Source organism: Heptranchias perlo, chromosome 16 (genome assembly GCF_035084215.1).
Source record: "Heptranchias perlo isolate sHepPer1 chromosome 16, sHepPer1.hap1, whole genome shotgun sequence".
Lineage (NCBI taxonomy): Eukaryota > Metazoa > Chordata > Chondrichthyes > Hexanchiformes > Hexanchidae > Heptranchias > Heptranchias perlo.
Genome location: NC_090340.1, coordinates 50,597,176 through 50,609,924, shown reverse-complemented (window position 1 = coordinate 50,609,924; position 12,749 = coordinate 50,597,176). Strand labels below are relative to the sequence as shown.

Here is a 12,749-nt window from a genome sequence, read left to right as displayed (position 1 = left end):
ACGGCGATATATTTCCAAGTCGGGATGGTGTGTGACTTGGAGGGGAACGTGCAGGTGGTGTTGTTCCCATGCGCCTGCTGCCCTTGTCCTTCTAGGTGGTAGAGGTCGCGGGTTTGGGAGGTGCTGTCGAAGAAGCCTTGGTGAGTTGCTGCAGTGCATCCTGTGAATGGTACACACTGCAGCCACAGTGCGCCGGTGGTAAAGGGAGTTTAGGGTGGTGGAAGGGGTGCCAAACAAGCGGGCTGCTTTGTCCTGGATGGTGTCAAGCTTCTTGAGTGTTGTTGGAGCTGCACTCATCCAGGCAAGTGGGGAGTATTCCATCACACTCCTGACTTGTGCCTTGTAGATGGTGGAAAGGCTTTGGGGAGTCAGGAGGTGAGTCACTCGCTGCAGAATACCTAGCCTCTGACCTGCTCTTGTAGCCATAGTATTTGTATGGCTGGTCCAGTTAAGTTTCTGGTCAATGGTGACTCCCAGGATATTGATGGTGGGGGATTCGGCGATGGTAATGCCATTGAATGTCAAGGGGAGGTGGTTAGACTCTATCTTGTTGGAGATGGTCATTGTCTGGCACTTGTCTGGCGCGAATGTTACTTGCCACTTATGAGCCCAAGCCTGGATGTTGTCCAGGTCTTGCTGCATGCGGGCTTGGACTGCTTCATTATTTGAGGGTTTGCGAATGGAACTGAACACAATGCAATCATCAGCAAACATCCCCATTTCTGACCTTATGATGGAGGGAAGGTCAATGATGAAGCAGCTGAAGATGGTTGAGCCTAGGATACTGCCCTGAGGAACTCCTGCAGCAATGCCCTGGGGCTGAGATGATTGGCCTCCAACAACCACTACCATCTTCCTTTGTGCTAGGTATGACTCCAGCCACTGGAGAGTTTTCCCCCTGATTCCCATTGACTTCAATTTTACTGGGTCTCCTTGGTGGCACACTCGGTCAAATGCTGCCTTGATGTCAAGGGCAGTCACTCTTACCTCACCTCTGGAATTCAGCTCTTTTGTTCATGTTTGGACCAAGGCTGTAATGAGGTCTGGAGCCGAGTGGTCCTGGCGGAACCCAAACTGAGCATCGGTGAGCAGGTTATTGGTGAGTAAGTGCCACTTGGTAGCACTGTCGACGACACCTTCCATCACTTTGCTGATGATTGAGAGTAGACTGATGGGGCGGTAATTGGCCGGATTGGATTTGTCCTGCTTTTTGTGGACAGGACATACCTGGGCAATTTTCCACATTGTCGGGTGGATGCCAGTGTTGTAGCTGTACTGGAACAGCTTGGCTAGAGGCGCAGCTAGTTCTGGAGCACAAGTCTTCAGCACTACAGCTGGGATGTTGTCAGGGCCCATAGCCTTTGCTGTATCCAGTGCACTCAGCCGTTTCTTGATATCACGTGGAGTGAATCGAATTGGCTGAAGACTGGCTTCTGTGATGGTGGGGATATTGGAAGGAGGCCCATTTAGAAAATACTCTGATCTATCTTTCTTAGGTCCAAAGTGGATGACCTCACACTTTACCAGATTGAACTCCATCTGCCACAGTTTTGCCCACTCACTTAATCTATCAAAGTCCTTTTGCAATTTTCTGCTCCCAGCTACACTATTTACTGTGCCACCTAACTTAGTTTCATCAGCAAACTTGGATATACTGCTCTCTATTCCTTCATCCAACTCATTTAGAAATATAGCGAGAAGCTGATGCCCCAGTAAAGATCCCGGGGGGACACCACTTGTGACATCCTGCCAATTTGAGTACATACCCATTATCCCTACTCTCTGTCTCCTACCTCCTAACCAATTCACATCCAAGCCTATAGGTTGCCTCCAATTCCATGCGCTTTCATTTTTATTAACAGTCTCTTATGTGGAACCTTGTCGAATGCCTTCTGGAAATCCACATCAGTAGACATTCCCCTATCTAACATATTAGTTACCTCATTAAAAAATTCAATTAGTTTCATCAGACATGACTTACCCTTTACAAATACTAGTATTTTAATTCCAGATTTATTTAATTAATTGAATTTAAATTCCCCAGCTGCCGTGGTGGGATTTGAATTCATGACTCCTGGATTATTAATCCGGGCCTCTGAATTACTAGTCCAGTAACATAACCACTATGCTACCGTACCCTACCCTAATATTTAAAGAACTTGTGCAGGAATTACAACAATTATTCATCCCTGTCTGGAGCAAAAATAAAACAGGAAAGGTGGCTCAACCGTTGCTTACAAAAGAAATTAGGGATAGTATTCGATCCAAAGAGGAGACATATAAAATTGCTAGAAAAAGCGGCAAGCCTGAGGATTGGGAGCAGTTTAGAATTCAGCAAAGGAGGACAAAGAGATTGATTAAGAGGGGAAAAATAGAGTATGAGAGTAAACTAGCAAGGAACATAAAAACTGTAAAAGCTTCTATAAATATGTTAAGAGAAAAAGATTGGTGAAGACAAATGTAGGTCCCTTACAGTCAGAAATGGGGGAAATTATAATGGGGAACAAAGAAATGGCAGAACAATTAAACACATACTTTGGTTCTGTCTTCACAGAAGAGGACACAAATAACCTCCCAGAAATGTTAGGGAACCAAGGGTCTAGTGAGAGGGAGGAACTGAAGGAAATCAGTATTAGTGAAAAAATAGTGCTAGGGAAATTGATGGGGCTAAAGGCTGACAAATCCCCAGGGCCTGATAATCTACATCCCAGAGTACTAAAGGAAGTGGCCCTGGAAATAGTGGTGATGACCATTGGTGATCATCTTCCAAAATTCTATAGACTCTGGAACAGTTCCTACAGATTGGAGGGTGGCAAATGTAACCCCACTATTTAAAAAAGGAGGGAGAGAAAAAACTGGGAATTACCGACCAGTTAGCCTAACATGAGTAGTGGGGAAAATGCTAGAGTCTATTATAAAGGATGTGATAACAGAAGACTTGGAAGGCATTAATGGGATTGGACAAAGTCAGCATGGGTTTATGAAAGGGAAATCATGCTTAACAAATCTACTAGAGTTGTTTGAGGATGTAACTAGTAGAATAGATAGGGGAGAACCAGTGGATGTTGTGTACTTGGATTTTCAGAAGGCTTTTGATAAGGTCCCACACAAGAGGTTAGTGTGCAAAATTAAAACACATGGGGGAATATACTGGCATGGATTGAGAATTGGTTGACAGACAGGAAACAGAGAGTAGGAATAAACGGGTCTTTTTCCGGGTGGCAGGCAGTGACCAGTGGGGTACCACAGGGATCAGTGCTTGGGCCCCAGCTATTCACAATATATATCAATGATTAGGATGAGGGAACTAAATGTAACATTTCCAAGTTTGCAGATGACACAAAGCTGGGGTGGAATGTGAGCTGTGAGGAGGATGCAAAGAGGCTTCAATGTGATTTAGACAAGTTGGGTGAGTGGGCAAGAACATGGCAGATGCAGTATAACATGGATAAATGTGAGTTTATCCACTTTGGTTGTAAAAACAGAAAGACAGATTATTATCTGAATGGTGATAGATTGGGAAAAGGGGAGGTGCAACGAGACCTGGGTGTCCTTGTACACCAGTCGCTGAAAGCGAGCATTCAGGTGCAGCAAGCAGTTAGGAAGGCGAATGGTATGTTGGCCTTCATTGCAAGAGGATTTGAGTACAGGAGCAGGGATGTCTTACTGCAGTTGTTCAGGGCCTTGGTGAGACCACATCTGGAGTATTGTGTGCAGTTTTGGTCTCCTTATCTGAGGAAGGATGTCCTTGCCATGGAGGGAGTGCAACGAAGCTTTACCAGACTGATTCCTGGGATGGCAGGACTGACGTATGAGGAGAGATTGGGTCGACTAGGCCTATATTCACTAGAGTTTAGAAGAATGAGAGGTGATCTCATCGAAACATATAAAATTCTAACAGGACTAGACAGACTAGATGCAGGGAGGATGTTTCCGATGGCTGGGGAGTCCAGAGCCAGGGGTCACAGTCTCAGGATACGGGGTATGCCATTTAGAACCGAGATGAGGAGAAATTCCTTCACTCAGAGGGTGGTGAACCTGTGGAATTCTCTTCCACAGAAGGCAGTGGAGGCCAAGTCATTAGATGTATTCAAGAAGGAGATAGATATATTTCTTAATGCTAAAGGGATCAAGGGATATGTTGAAAAAGCAGGAACATGTTACTGAGTTAGACGATCAGCCATGATCATTTTGAATGGCGGAGCAAGCCCGAAGGGCCGAATGGCCTACTCTTGCTCGCTCCTATTTTCTATGTTTCTATAAATCTATGCTGGCTCTCTCTGATCAGCTCATATTTGTCCAAATGCTCAGTCACTCTGTCCCTAATAACAGATTCTTGTAACTTTCCCACAACTGACATTAGACTAATAGGCCTATAATTTCCTGGTTTATCTCTCCTACCCTTCTTAAATAATGGAGTGACTTGGCAGTTTTCCAATCCAAGAGGACAATTCCTGAATCAAGAGAGTTTTGGAACCGCTACAGTCCATGTGGTGAAGGTATTCCCACAATGCTGTTAGTTAGGGTGTTCCCAGATTTTGACCCAGTGACGATGAAGGAACAGCGATATATGTCCATGTCAGGATGGTGTGTGACTTGGAGGGGCACCTGGAGGAGATGGTGTTCCTATGCACCTGTTGTAGTAGATGGTGGAGATCTGGACCTTACTTGGAAATGTCTTCAGATCCCAGCTGATGGAGCATCCCCTGTGTTTCATGTTGATGAATGTGAAGGAAGAAATTTGTGTGATCCTACCATGTCAAAGTATGCTTACTCTTCACCAAGTAGCATGGATAACAACAACAACAACAACGTTTATTTATATAAAGCCTTTAATGAAGTAAAACATCCCAAGGTGCTTCACAGGAGCATTGTCTAAGAAAATTTGACACTGAGCCGCATAAGGACATACTAGGACAGGTGACCAAAGCTTGGCCAAAAGGGTAGGTTTTAAGGAGCGTCTTAAAGGAGGACAAGAGAGGAGAGGTTTAGGGAGGGAATTCCAGAGCTTAGGTCTTAGGCAGCTGAAAGCACGGCCACCAATGGTGGACCGGTTAAAACTGGGGATGTGCAAGAGGCCAGAATTGGAGGAACGCAGAGATCTAGGAGGGTTCTAGGGCTGGAGGAGGTCACAGAGATGGGGAGGGGCAAGGCCATGGAGGGATTTGAAAATAAGGATGAGAATTTTAAAGTCAAGCGGGAGAGAAACGGCAGAATGTTGTGAGAGGGCTGGAAGCCAATGTAGGCCAGACAGCACAGGGGTGATGGGTGAACGGAACTTGGTGCGAGTTAGGATACGGGCAGCAGAGTTTTGGATGAGCTAAAGTTTATGGAGGGTGGAAGATGGGAGGTTGGCCAGGAGAGCATCGGCGTTGTGAAGATTAAAGGTAACAAAGGCATGGATGAGGATTTCAGCAGGTGATGAGCTGTGGCAGGGGTGGAGATGGGCGATGTTACGAAGGTGGAAGTAGACGGTCTTGGTGATGGAGTGGATATGTAGTCAGAAGCTCATCTCAGGATCAAATAGGACACCAAGGCTGCAAACGGTTTGGTTCAGCCTCAGACAGTGGCCAGGGAGAGGGTTGGAGTTGGTGGCTAGGGAATGAAAAAGGTGGCAAGGACTGAAGACAATGGCTTTGGTCTTCCCAATAATTAGTTGGAGGAAATTTCTGCTCAACCAGTACTGGACAAGCAGTTTGACAAATCAAAGATTGTGGAGGGGTCAAGAGAGGTGGGGTGAGGTAGAGCTGGGTGTTGTCAGCATACATGTAACAAGTGTGGGGATGGGAGCATCTAATCCCCTTCCTCCCCCCTCCCCCGCTTCCCCACAGGAGGAAACATAGAAAAGCTAAAAGGTAAGAAACAGATCAGGAAATCGGTGGAAAATAAACTTCAGTACCATTTAAAAGCAGATTAGAATCTTATGGTATCTGAATGACTATTTTCTAGGAGTGAGTAACACTGAGGCTTGCAGTGACTCCACTCAGCTCCATTCAACTTAAAACAAATTCTGCTTTTAGAAAAATTCTACCAGTGGAGGAAAAAAATCTCAAAGTGTATTTGCAATCTTTACTGCTTTTGAATTCAGTAAAGAGTCTTCTTTCTCTTCTTTGCTGCCTGTTAGTCTACTTTTGTGCATGTGCAGTGTATATATTTGCTATGTTTTAGATACAGAGAGTAAAAAAGATCCAAATGAGAGTTAAGCTAAGTCCCTGCATTTTGGGTTCATAATGTATTTCAATTGTATAAAATAGAGAATGTAGCAGAACAAACTGGCATTTATATGTTGTCTTTCCTGAACCCAGGACATGCCATAGCACTTCACAGCCAATTAATTACTATTTGAAGTGTAACTATTATTGCTTTGTATGTGAACATGGCAGCTAATTTGCATACAGCATGGTCCCATAAACAGCAAATGGCATAAATGACCAGATAATGGCCGGGATTTTCCTCGGCACTGCTCCCGCTCCACCTCAGCAATTTCAACAGAAGTGTGGCGGAAACCCTGGTGGTGTTAGGCTAGGGATGGATGTTGACCAGAACACTGGGAGACCTCCCTTCTCTTCCTCAAAAAAGTGTGTAGAGTCTTTCACATCCACACTTGGCCTCAGTTTAATGTTTCATCCGACAGACAACACCTCTGACAATGCGATATTCCTTCAGTACTGTACTGAAGCACCAGCCTAGATTATGTGCTCAAATTCTGGAGTGGGGCTTGAATTCACAGGGCGCTAAATTGGGCCATGTAGCGGCCGTTGTTTCGGCGCTACACGGCCTCTCCGACATCTAAGATGGCGTCTTGGATGCACCATCTTCAGCCAGAAGTGCCGAGCGGATAATCCATCTCAGCCTCCTCCCGATATCCCCACCATCACGGAAGCCAGTCTTCGGCCAATTCGATTCACTCCACGTGATATCAAGAAACGGCTGAGTGCACTGGATACAGCAAAGGCTATGGGCCCTGACAACATCCCAGCTGTAGTGCTGAAGACTTGTGCTCCAGAACTAGCTGCGCCTCTAGCCAAGCTGTTCCAGTACAGCTACAACACTGGCATCCACCCGACAATGTGGAAAATTGCCCAGGTATGTCCTGTCCACAAAAAGCAGGACAAATCCAATCCGGCCAATTACCGCCCCATCAGTCTACTCTTAATCATCAGCAAAGTGATGGAAGGTGTTGTCGACAGTGCTATCAAGCGGCACTTACTCACCAATAACCTGCTCACCGATGCTCAGTTTGGGTTCCGCCAGGACCACTCGGCTCCAGACCTCATTACAGCATTGGTCCAAACATGGACAAAAGAGCTGAATTCCAGAGGTGAGGTGAGAGTGACTGCCCTTGACATCAAGGCAGCATTTGACCGAGTGTGGCACCAAGGAGCCCTAGTAAAATTGAAGTCAATGGGAATCAGGGGGAAAACTCTCCAGTGGCTGGAGTCATACCTAGCACAAAGGAAGATGGTAGTGTTTGTTGGAGGCCAATCATCTCAGCCCCAGGGCATTGCTGCAGGAGTTCCTCAGGGCATTGTCCTAGGCCCAACCATCTTCAGCTGCTTCATCAATGACCTTCCCTCCATCATAAGGTCAGAAATGGGGATGTTCGCTGATGACTGCACAGTGTTCAGTTCCATTCGCAACCCCTCAGATAATGAAGCAGTCCGAGCCTCCATGCAGCAAGACCTGGACAACATCCAGGCTTGGGCTCATAAGTGGCAAGTAACATTCGCGCCAGATAAGTGCCAGGCAATGACCATCTCCAACAAGAGAGAGTCTAACCACCTCCCCTTGACATTCAACGGCATTACCATCGCCGAATCCCCCACCATCAACATCCTGGGGGTCACCATTGACCAGAAACTTAACTGGACCAGCCATATAAATACTGTGGCTACAAGAGCAGGTCAGAGGCTGGGTATTCTGCGGCGAATGACTCACCTCCTGACTCCTCAAAGCCTTTCCACCATCTACAAGGCACAAGTCAGGAGTGTGATGGAATACTCTCCACTTGCCTGGATGAGTGCAGCTCCAACAACACTCAAGAAGCTCAACACCATCCAAGATAAAGCAGCCCGCTTGATTGGCACCCCATCTACCACCCTAAACATTCACTCCCTTCACCACCGGCGCACTGTGGCTGCAGTGTGCACCATCCACAGGATGCACTGCAGCAACTCGCCAAGGCTTCTTCGACAGCACCTCCCAAACCCGCGACCTCTACCATCTAGAAGGACAAGGGCAGCAGGCGCATGGGAACAACACCACCTGCACGTTCCCCTCCAAGTCACACACCATCCCGACTTGGAAATATATCGCCGTTCCTTCATTGTCGCTGGGTCAAAATCCTGGAACTCCCTTCCTAACAGCACTGTGGGAGAACCGTCACCACACGGACTGCAGCGGTTCAAGAAGGCGGCTCACCACCACCTTCTCGAGGGCAATTAGGGATGGGCAATAAATGCCGGCCTTGCCAGCGACGCCCACATCCCGTGAACGAATAAAAAAAACACACACATTTCGTGCGTGACATGCGCCAGACGCCATCTTAGTATAGGAGTTTGCCCAGGCGCAGATAACGAACGCTGGAATCATTTAAAGTAGGGAGAAAATGGCTTTAATCAGTGTGCAATGCTGATTTATGTGATAGACACCAATTTGGGACTTAACACTCAGCTCAACGCACAGTCTTAACCCCGACCATCTGAACGTATCTTATAGTGCCTGGAGGACCCCCCCACCGGCACTATTTAAAGGGACCATGCAGGATTTACAATTGAGTGGCTGGATTATTGCCTCTGGCTGCCGAGACATTTGTAACTGTTTTTGGAGGTCTCCTAGACTTCAATTCTAGGAACTGGGGACATAGCCTAACATTTAGAGCCAGGATGTGCAGGAGTGAAGTTAGGAAATGCTTCTACACGCAAAGGGTGGGAGATGTGTGGAATGCCCTTCTGCAGACGGCAGTTGATGCTAGCTCACTTGTGAATGTTAAATCTGAGATTGATAGATTTCTGTGAACCAAGGGTATTAAGGGATATGGGGCTAAGGCGGGTATATGGAGTTAGGTCACAGGTCCACCATGATCTCATTGAATGGTGGAACAGGCTTGAGGGGCTAAATGCCACTGCCACTTGCTGCCTCTTGATATGCGCCTGCAAGAAAGTGGGACATGTGTCTGGGTGATGTGCCTGTCATGGTTGAATATCTGCCAGTGTGAGTGGCCTGTGAGTTGTAGGTGGACGGCTTGAAACAGTGGTAATGTCTAAGGGTGAGAGGAAGCATCTGATTGGAAGAGTTGAGTACTGATGGAAAGAGTTTGTTGGTATGTGGGGGATGGGGGTGTAGTGCATGGTGCAGTTGGTAGGAGACGTCACTTGACAGTTGACTTCACTCACCTTGACCACTCATGTCAAAGCATTGAACTTCTTCCTGCACTGCATCCATGTTCATGATGCTATGCGCCTGGCATTGACTGAATCCCCCGCTGACTCCCACTGCCTTTTGAGTATATGTCTGGAGGGCCTCTTCCCCCCCTGTGGATATAGGATGTCCCTCCTTTTGTCCACCTCTTGCACCAAAGGTCTCTAGTGCATCAGCAGAGAACCTTGGTGCATGCACTCTCGCAGGCCTGGTACAAACTCAGATCGGCAGATTGGTGAGGTCTGGTGTGCAGATTGGAGGATGTGGGATTTAGTAGTGCGCAACCTTTATTCAATGTTTTAACATAACTCATCAGTGTGTAAACATAGGGATGGGATCTGTATCTGTGTTTTACTTGTGCGGCGTCTGATCTCTGTACAGACTTCATGCAGACAGTAGACTGTTATTTTCAGCAAATAACAGGTACAAGCTACCTTTAAGAGATTTCTAAGAAATATCCTCCCTTTAAGAGATGGAGCTCCCTCTGGTGGTGGAAAGTGCAAATTGCATTGATTCCACGTGCACGGCCTGGAAAGGAACGTTAATTGCAGGTAAGTGCTCCTTTGGGTCCAAACTTGCGACCTGCCTGCGCAAGGTCCGTCGGGCACGGGGTGGTAGCGCGTCGCGTTATCACCGCCCAAAACGGACCCTTATTGAATTTTTCCCCACTGTCTTTTAAGCCAGTGTCAAGAATGCTACCAACTGAGACAACCTAAATACATTGTATATATGCGTGTCTGCAGCAAAGAAATTGAGAATAGTAGTGAATTATAAAGGTATGCATACAGTTTGTTCACAGTGTATAAGTTTACTAATGGATGACCAAATATAGGTGGTGCTGTTTAGCAACTTGCTTATTTTGGGTTCAGAGTTCACTGTGCACAGTGAATCAACCAGGAAGTTATCTTTTACTTTCATTTTCAGCCCACTTCTTTTGCCTTCACTATGGCTGCGTCGCATCAGTTTTATTTTGAGGAGGAATTTGTCTGTGCCATCTGTTTGGAATTGTTTACAGATCCTGTTACAATTCCCTGTGGCCATAATTTCTGCATGGAATGCATAAAGATTTATTGGGATAAAGAAGTAAATGGGAAGACACACAGCTGCCCAAAATGTCGAGAGAGCTTCTTTCACAAGCCTCACCTTTGTAAAAACATTGTTCTGTGTGAGGTTATGAAAAAAATATCAAAACCTGAGAAGATGGCTCCTCAAGAGTCTTGCATTGATCCAGATAATGCTGCGTGTGATTTTTGTATGGGCAAAAAGCTAAAGGCTACCAAGTCCTGTTTAGTGTGTGTGGCGTCATTCTGTGAAACTCACATCAGACCTCATCATGAAAATGCAGCACTGAGACATCACAAACTGGTCGATGCAGTCAAAAATATGGAGAACAGACACTGCAAAAAGCATAACCGGCCACTGGATCTGTTCTGCAGAACTGATCAGACCTTCATCTGTTGTATATGTATAGTTCAAGAACACGGAGAGCACACAATTGTGACTGTAGAGGAGGAGAGAGAGGAACAGCAGATAAACCTCGCAGATAAAGTGACAACATTGGAAAAACACATGGAAGTGACTGAAATTGAGACTGAACAATTAAGAAAGCAAACAGATTCAATTAAAAACTCTGCAATTGCAGTGCAAGAGGGCATTGCTGCCAAGTTCAACGAATTGGTCCAAGATATTGAAAAAGCAAATACGAGAGTGGCTGAATTCATAGAGAAAGAAGAACAAGCAGCACTGGCCAAGACTAAGGAAGCCATCACCAAAAAAGAACAGAAGTGTATTGAGTTGAGGAAAAAGAAACTTAGGATGGGAGAGCTTTCAGGAATTAATGATAATATAAAATTCCTACAGGAGCTCAAAGCTTTAAACAATGAGCGGAAAAAGACCTCATCCCAGATCATCTGTGACGTGGATGTTAGTTTTGCTGGTTTAAATCAGGTTGTAGTTAATCTGAAGGAACAGCTGGTGAGTAAATGCAATCAAATTGTGCAAAACCTAGGCACCGAAGTGGCAGGACTGAGGCAGTATTGGCCAAAGCCACCAGAACCACAGAACCGGACCGAACTTCTAATGTACTCCCATCAACTGATGTTTGACTCAAAGACAGCACACAAGTGCATCTCTCTGACTAAAGAGAACCTCAGGGCAGCAAATATCTGGCCAGAGGAAGTTTATTATGTTGATCACCCAGAGAGGTTCGACTGTTGCTGGCAAGTGTTGTGTGCAGAAAAATTGGATAAAGGTGCCCATTACTGGGAAGTCGAAATCAGTGAAGGTAGCTGCCTGGGTGTGACATATAAAGACATAAAGAGAAAAGGACCAGACAACTCATGCTTCATCGGGAAGAATAACCATTCCTGGGGCATACAGTTGTATAGTAGTCATTGCTCAGCATGGCACAATAATATAGAAGTTAAAACAAAATCAGAGAAATATGAACAAATTGGTGTGTACCTAAACTATTCTGATGGAAATCTATCATTTTATGGTGTCACTGACACAATTACATTAATACACAGATTCCAGGCTGTATTTACTGAGCCACTGTACCCAGCTTTTAGACTTATAAATAGCCAGTCGTTTTGTTATATTTCTGACTGAAATGGGCATCGTGTCATTTTAGTAAGGCTCGGCATCATAAAAAGGACAGCGTGGCACTTTTAATGCCGAAATAAAACATTCACCCGTTAAAATAGGCAAAGGTAAACTTTTTTGCCAAGTTGTGGAATTTTTAGGAGGGTAAGTTGGTGAAGGAGCTGAGACTAGTGCTTTTAAGATCTCAGTTTATGTATTTGCAAATAACTTGTAATGTATCAGGACTTTAAAAAAGCATTAAAAACTTTGCTGAATTTAATTTAGAAAATTTATGAAAGAGACCTGGTATACTTTACCATAATGACTGCCAGAGGCTAAGTCTGTGCTGCAGCAAATGCTGTACCTCTGTAGTGTGAATTTTTAAAGTTTTCTTTCTGTCTTTGAACATATTGTACCTTCAAAAAAATATCATGGCTGTTCTGTTGATAAAATCACATCATCATACCACTGATTAAATAAATGGATACAGCCTGGTAGAAAGAGTCTTGCAAAACACTTTACTGGATATATTTAAAATCAACAGCCAATGCTACACTGGTGGTTCTCTCACTGTCGACTGTGGTTCGAAATATAAGAGTAGATTGTTCACTCTGGGTGTCGGACAGTGCACCTCAGGTGTGCTGCACTTGTAAGGAAGCTGCTGGTTACATTTTTCTTCCGTGGATCATTTTCATGGTCCAGAGGAACTTAAGACACATGTCCACTCCTCAACTGGGCCTTGTGCC

At 45.4% G+C, this 12,749-nt stretch overlaps 1 protein-coding gene across 1 annotated transcript; it reads left to right on the top strand.

Annotated features, from left to right (window-relative positions):
- The first annotated feature begins 10,349 nt into the window (after window positions 1–10,349).
- Window positions 10,350–12,504, top strand: LOC137333356 (tripartite motif-containing protein 16-like protein). Its single transcript, XM_067997507.1, has one exon. The coding sequence runs from the start codon at window positions 10,366–10,368 to the stop codon at window positions 12,028–12,030; it is 1,665 nt and encodes a 554-aa protein (XP_067853608.1). The 5' UTR covers window positions 10,350–10,365; the 3' UTR covers window positions 12,031–12,504.
- The last annotated feature ends 245 nt before the right edge of the window (window positions 12,505–12,749 follow it).